Source organism: Papio anubis, chromosome 8 (genome assembly GCF_008728515.1).
Source record: "Papio anubis isolate 15944 chromosome 8, Panubis1.0, whole genome shotgun sequence".
NCBI classification, from domain to species: domain Eukaryota; kingdom Metazoa; phylum Chordata; class Mammalia; order Primates; family Cercopithecidae; genus Papio; species Papio anubis.
The window spans coordinates 20,233,013-20,239,888 of NC_044983.1; the positions used below are offsets into that span (position 1 = coordinate 20,233,013).

Sequence of the window (6,876 nt, forward strand, 5' to 3'; positions counted from 1 at the left end):
AGTGAAATCTCCCTCACCACCCCACGACTTCAGGCCTCTCCCCAACTCTGTTTTCTTTCACTCTGTTTTGTTTTGCCATTCATCACATGCCCTTCTGGGTTTATTTATTTATTTTTTTTGGAGACGGAGTCTTGCTGTGTCACCCAGGCTGGAGTGCAGTGGCTCAATCTCGGCTCACTGCAACCTCTGCCTCCCCGGCTCAAGCAATTCCTGTGCCTCAGCCTCCTGAGTAACTGGGATTACAGGCACGTGCCACCATGCCCGGCTAATTTTTGTATTTTTAGTAGAGACGGGGTTTTATCATGTTGGCCAGCTGGTCTCGAACTCCTGACCTCAGGTGATCTGTCCGCCTCAGCCTTCCAAAGTGCTAGGATTACAGGGGTGAGTCACTGCGCTTGGCGCCCTTCTGGTTTTTTCTTTGTTTGTTTGTTTTTGTTTTTGTTTGAGATGGAGTCTTGCTCTGTTGCCCAGGCTGGAGTGCAATGGCGCGATCTCGGCTCACTGCAAGCTCTGCCTCCCGGGTTCACGCCATTCTCCTGCCTCAGCCTCCTGAGTAGCTGGGGCTACAGGCACCTGCCACCATGCCCGGCTAATTTTTTGTATTTTTACTAGAGACGGGGTTTCAACGTGGTCTCAATCTCCTGACCTCGTGATCCACTCGCCTCCGCCTCCCAAAGTGCTGGGATTACAGGTGTGAGCCACCGCGCCCGGCCAGCCCCTCTGGTTTTGTTTCCTCGGTTTGGGTACATGGATCCTGCCAGCCCGCCTCTATCAATGCAACACCCAGGCAGAGGTGCATCAGGAGTCAGGGCCCCCGGCTCACAAGCAGCACAATGGTACACAAGTTGTTGTGGCTCTCCAAGCCTCGGTTTTTCACCTGTAAAATGGGTACAGCCCTGTGGGTGCGGTGGCTCATGACTGTAATCCCAGCAGTTTCAGAGTTCAATGCAGGTGGATCACTCGAGCCCCAGAGTTCAAGAACAGCCTGGGCAACATAGGGAGACCCTGTCTTTACCAAAAAAAATATAGTAATTAGCCAGGTGTGATGGAGAGTGCCTGTAGTCCAAGCTACTCAGGAGGCTGAGGTGGGAGGATCCCTTGAGTCCCGGAGTTCAAGGCTGCAGTGTACTATGATCATTCTGCTGTATTCTAGCCTGGGCGATTCAGTGCGAACCTGCTTTAAAAAATGGATATAGTCCCTACTTGGTAGGCTTGTTGGGAGGATTCAAGGAAATCATCTCTGTAAAATGCCCAGTACAAGGTCAGGCACACAGCAAATATTCCATACGTGTTAGTCTCTGTGTCCTTGCCTCCCAAGCAAGAATCATCTCCTTCACTCTGGTACTGCTTAGTGATTAAGTGCACAGACTCTGGAGCCAGACCGCCTGATTCCAAGCCCTTCTGCTACCTACTAGCTATGTGACCTTGGGCAAATCACTTGCCCTCTCTGTGCCTGTTTTCCTGTTTGTAAAATGGAGACTATCAGACTAGTATGTACCTGCCCCCCACAAGATCGTTATGAGAATTAAATTAATATATGCCAGGGGCTTAGAGCAGCGTCTGCGTGGGCAGCCACGCTCTGGGCGCCAGCCGTTACTACTCCCTGCATCCCTGCAGTGTCTGGCAACATGTCTGGTACCTGCTCGAGGCTCAATATTCATTTTTGAATGAATTAATGAGGAGATAAGACAACCCCACGATGCAAAGGCAGGCCATGTTGGACGCCAGTGAGCCCCCATATGTGAGAAGCTAAATCACCGCAGCAGATTAAGAGCCTCCTCCAAATAAAACCCAGATAATCCCCACACCAAGAGTTAATCCACACTCTGGGGCCACTCCAGGTTACCACCCTGTTTCCCCTCTTCTCATCCCACACTCTCACCCACCTCTTTGCTTAATCAAAAGCAGGGAGGAGGAGCAGGTGCGGCCGTGGCAGAGGGGTGCACCCTGGGCATCGTGGCGAGACCAGCATCAGGGGCAGGAGAGGGCAGAGCTGGGTACCCCAGTTGCCTCAGGAATCAGAGGAGTTGGAGTGGAGCCAGCCAGGCAAAGAGCCTCGGTCTCAGGAGAGCAGAGGAGACTCCTTGGATGGGGCAGGCTAAGGACCAGTGACCACAAGCAGCAGGCAAGGGCCATTGGAGGCCTTCTGAATTCCGCCAGGCCCCGTAGGGCGAGGCTCTGGCCAGTCTCCCAACCCCACCCTCCTTGACCTGGAAGCCGGGGGCAGCCCAGATCCTGGCCACTGCTGCCCTCTGGTGGCCACTCCTCGGAGGTGCAATGGTGCCCCTGCTGTTTCCTGAGTGTTTACAGAACTAAATGTCCCCAGAGCTGCCCCAGGGGGCTCCTTCTTCAAGGCTCCTAGAGGAGATACTCCTCCCCAGGCCTCTTCTGTCTAGCTTCGACCTCCCTATGGGAATAACGTGCTGCCCCAAGCCCCTCCTGCCTGTGCTCCCACTGGTTTCTCTACAGCTGCACCTTCCTGCCAAGGCCTAACTTCTGCCTAACTGAAGTTTTGGGTTCTGACCCGTCCTCTGGACTGGTCCCCACTTTCCCATCAATGCTCTCAAAAGCTCCCCAAGAGCTCCTTCGTGAGATCATGTGCTGCATCGCAACTCTCTGTCAATGGTTCTGTCTCCTCCAGAGGACTGGGCTCCTTCAGCCTTAGACCTAGGCTGGGACTGGGCTGTTCAGTTTCAAGGGAGTGATGCGAGCAATGGGAGTAAGAATCAGGAGAAACAGAACCCCTTTATGTATTTATTTATCAAAACATTGGCAAACCTGACCTCACTCACCAACACACACACAGAACCAGGACACACGCGCCAGGCCTTATGAAAGGCTATCAAGTACTTTGAAGGACAGGAAGGAATGAACACACCCAGGTGGACGTTTAGTTTCATTTGCAGGGGTTCAGGGATGGCTCTTGTCCCACAACTGGGGAAGGGAGAGGACAGAACAAGGCAATAAATAGAACCCTGGGCCCAGGCTGCTTTGGTACATTGTGGGTGCATGTGGCCTTGGCAGCATCTGCTCCTGGCCCTTAACCATCAGCAGGAGTCAGGAGGGCGGGGCCCAGGCAGTTGGTGCAGGCCAGATGTGCTGCCAAAGGTCGCTCCAAATAGCCCTGGAGCCCTGCAGGGCACGAGGTAAGAAGGGGCCAGATGCGGCAGACCCTAGCTGTCCATGTCTGAGGGCACAGTCTTTTTCCTCGTCCGAACCTTCAGGGAGCGCGAGGTGCCCTGGGGAGAGAGGAGGCACAACATGAGGGTGTGGGGAGCACCAGCCAGCAGAGCCCTCCTCCCTCCTGTCGTCCTCCCACACTGACCTCCCGCACTGGTGGCTTCCTCTTGACCACACGCAGGCTCTGGCTACGGATTAGCGGCTTCTCTCGGGGCCGGGCTGGCACCCGGGGGACTGTCTCAGTATCTGACCAACACTCATTCTCGGTGTCGCTGTCCTGCAGGCCCCCAGCCCGGTACCCTGTGTGGAGGAGGTGAGGCTGAAAGCCTGCGGCCAGGCCAGCTCTTCCTCGAGCCTTGGGGGAAGCCATGGTGCGAGTGAAGGAAGCCATCCCTCCTGGCATGGCTCTGGGTCCCTCTGCCCACTCACCAATGGGTGGCCTCCGGTGGGACACCTGGTCCTCCAGGTAGAGGGGGTCCTGGTAGGCAGGGGCAGGCACGTCAGGGATGGAGCGCAGGTCCTGCATGGAGAAGCTCCGCAGCCTGCCGGCCAGCGCCCCTTGACTCTGTAAGGGGGAAGAGGCTTCAGCGGGGAGACTGCCCAGGGAAATCGGCCAACCAGCTAATCACTGGGGCTGAGACGCAGAAGTGAAAACTGCTTAGCAAGCTTCTGGCGCCGCGCCAATGTGGCACCAACAGGAAACCAAAGTCAGAGAGCAGGAGCCGCTGCTCACGCTCAGTGCCAGAGCCAGGAAGGAAGGTCTGACTCCAGTTCCATGCTTCTGCCAATATCCCCTGTCACCTTCTCACCCCTGCTCCCCAGCTGCCATCTCTGGGCTCCCTGGCAGAGGAGCTGAATGAGCCCAAAGGGCCTTAGCGGTGGGATGGGGGCTGCTGGAGGGCTGGGGGCCTGGAGCACCTTGGTGGCAGCCTGCACAGCAGCCGAGGCGGCAATGTTGAGGCCCCGCTTCCCGAAGGTGAGCACGGTCTCGTAGCTGCGCTCCTTGGCCTGCACGATGTACGCGTCGATCTCCTGTGGACCCGATGGGGAGGAGAGCTCAGGTGGACAGCCAGAGTCCCTCTTCCTCTGCAGATTCTGAGAAGCCACTGATTGTGGCACCACCCAGCCCAGCCCAGCCCAGCCCAGCCCCAGCTGGTGCCCAGAGCCACAAATCTGGGCCACAAACACATACCAAGAGCAGGGCCACCAACCATTCACCTCAGTGACAGGCCATGCTCCAGCTGCTGCCACCACTACCCCCAAACCAACTTCCATCCTCAGAGGTCATTCATGTGCACCCCACCTGATTATCCCAGAAGATGAGGTAGGCTGGGCCCTGTCAAGGTCCTGCACCTCAACAGCAGCAGGACTGGGATAGAACCCTGGTATCCCCAGCATCCTAAATCCCAGGTCCAGAGCTCTTTCCCTCACACACACCCCTAAGCCTCCCTTCCCGCCTCCCCCTGGGGTACCTTCTCATGGCGGGACAGGGACGGGTGGACAAACTTGCGGTAAAGCAGGCTGGCGCCTTTGGTGTAGGGTGAGAGCAGCCACAGCACAAAGGCCATCTTGATCTCATAGTAGAAAGGGAACCTGTCACAGCGCAGGGGGCAGGGTGAGCCAAGGAGCAGGGCTGGGAGGGGCCACCCCTGACCCATGGTTTGCGGACCCTGTGTCCATACCAGGAGATAAAAATGTCTGTAATGATCTCTGCGGCCATGAAGAGTGCAAAAACAATCCAGTACATCATCCACCGCACCTGTGGGGTGAGAGCGCAGAGGTCAGCCTGGGGCTGGCAGCACCAACTCCCAACCCGGGCCAGTCTAGCCCAGAGATTCCAGGGAGCCTGTCCGGCTGCATAGCTGCTTTCCCCCACGCATGGCTGGACAGGAGCTCTGAGAAACTGCTGCTCATTCCTATGCCCGCCTCCAACAAGCTTCACCCACGAGATCTTCCACAGGCACCCCAATGGCCTGCCCTCTATCTACACCCTCTTGAACAGGGCCCATTCTCTCTCCCTCCCCACTCCACTCAGGAAGTACCACATGACCTTGCCCCTGGAGGAGGGAGAAGCCAGCTCAGACCCTCCCCACCTCACCGGGTCCTACTACACACACCCAAACCCCCACGCTCACATATTCACGAATGTTCTTGGTCTTCACAGCCTTATAGGAAGCATAAGCTGGACACAGCATCCCAAACACCAGCCTGGAAGAGCAGCCATGGGGAGTGTGAGGGGCACTATGCCCCACTCCCACCTTGCCAGGTGGCCATTTCTCCCCACTGGGGTGCAAGGTGGCAGTACCCGCCCTGTTTTTCTCGCTTGGCTTGTACAACCTGTGCCTGAGTCAGAGCCCTGGAGGCCACCTCCCCACCCTGCTGTTTACAAACATCCAAGCCTGCCCAGGCCTGCACCGGTGGCCCATGGGTGCGTGATGGAGCGAGAGGACAGCCACTCCACGAAGTGGGTGAGAACACCAGACTGTCCCCTCCCATGGGCATGCAATCAGGCCCAGGGTCACCAGACCTGGCACTGCCGGGCTGCAGAAGGTGCTATGGGAGCCAGGTGTTGGCGTACTCAAAGGTGAGGAGCAGGATGGTAAGTCATGTGACTGCTCAGATGGCAAGCAGGCACCTGGATTCTCCGCCCACAACGTGCCATATCACCTTGTGTTTGCCAAGGGGCAGTAAAGTAGGCCTGTGGCCCTCGGCCCCAGGCATCTGTTTGCAGTGTGTGTGGCGTGTGGCAGGGGTCGTCCTCAGCCAACGAGGCTTGGTGGGGCGGGGAGTGGGCGGTACCCCAGACACCGCGTGCAAGCCCACAGGTCCGTTAACCCTGGTATGGAGTGCTGGAGGGCGGAGCTCAGAAAGTTCCCCCTCCCATAGACGTCCACAGCTTCCACCACAGGGGCGGGACGGCACCCCGGGGTAGAGGAGGTCTGAGGGCGGCCATACTCACACCACCAGGCGACAGATCATCCAGGACACCATCTTGCCGGCCTTGGGGACGTGGGGAGAACCCCAGGAAGCCGCTCAGAAGGACGTTCACTCAAGGGCTGGAACGGGGTTTTTTGCGGGAAGCAGAGGGGCGATCCGGCTGTTCCTTGGCGGAGGCAGAGCCCGCCGCCCACGGCCTCCGACTGTGCAGTTCAGGGGACCTGGAGAACGGGGAGACCCGAGGCAAAGCGGCCCCGGCGGGGAGGGCTTTGGAGCTTGGGAGCGGGCGCGCCCCGCGGCCGGGACAGTTACAGCTCCCACCCGCCCTTCCTGCCGCGGAGAACCCGGCGCTCGGCCCTTGCTGCTGGTCCCGCGCTGGAGCGGGTCGCCGCGGTGCCAGCGCGCCGGGCCACCAGCACCGGCCTGCAGGGCGGAGTTTGCAACTCACTTGAAAGTTGCACGGAACCGAGTGCTGCCCAACCCCAGGGCTCCGGCTCGCCACGCAGGCTCAGTGTGGCTGCGGAGGGGGCGGGGCGAGGTCAGGGAGGCGAGAGGCCGGCCCCTTAAAGGGGCGATGTGCCGCGGGACTCGCGCGCGGGGCCCACAGTGGAGTCACCTTCCCAATCGGAAAGATTAGAGCGTGGGAAGCTGTAACGAAAAAGCAGGGGGAGTGTGGGGGTCGGCACACAAAGAAAATCTGGACTCCAGAGTTTTCGCGACCCTTAACTGGCTTTTCCCCGTGTCTTTCCCTCTCGCCTC

The 6,876-nt window shown here is 58.4% G+C and overlaps 1 protein-coding gene across 3 annotated transcripts; it reads right to left on the bottom strand.

The window, feature by feature from the left end:
* Positions 1-2,740: 2,740 nt before the first annotated feature.
* REEP4 (receptor accessory protein 4) lies at positions 2,741-6,642 on the bottom strand. Of its 3 annotated transcripts, XM_009212661.3 has the most exons (9): positions 6,566-6,642; positions 6,140-6,338; positions 5,316-5,388; positions 4,863-4,939; positions 4,653-4,773; positions 4,099-4,212; positions 3,610-3,745; positions 3,326-3,480; positions 2,742-3,239 (listed from the first exon to the last, which is right to left on the bottom strand). In XM_009212661.3, exons 2-9 carry the CDS (start codon positions 6,169-6,171, stop codon positions 3,174-3,176), a joined length of 774 nt encoding a protein of 257 aa, XP_009210925.1. In that variant the 5' UTR covers positions 6,172-6,338; positions 6,566-6,642; the 3' UTR covers positions 2,742-3,173. The 3 variants fall into 3 exon arrangements, with proteins under 3 accessions (XP_009210926.1, XP_009210925.1, XP_003902557.1); XM_003902508.3 differs by having other exon boundaries at positions 6,140-6,627; XM_009212662.2 differs by lacking the exon at positions 5,316-5,388 and having other exon boundaries at positions 2,741-3,239; positions 6,140-6,567.
* Positions 6,643-6,876: the final 234 nt, after the last annotated feature.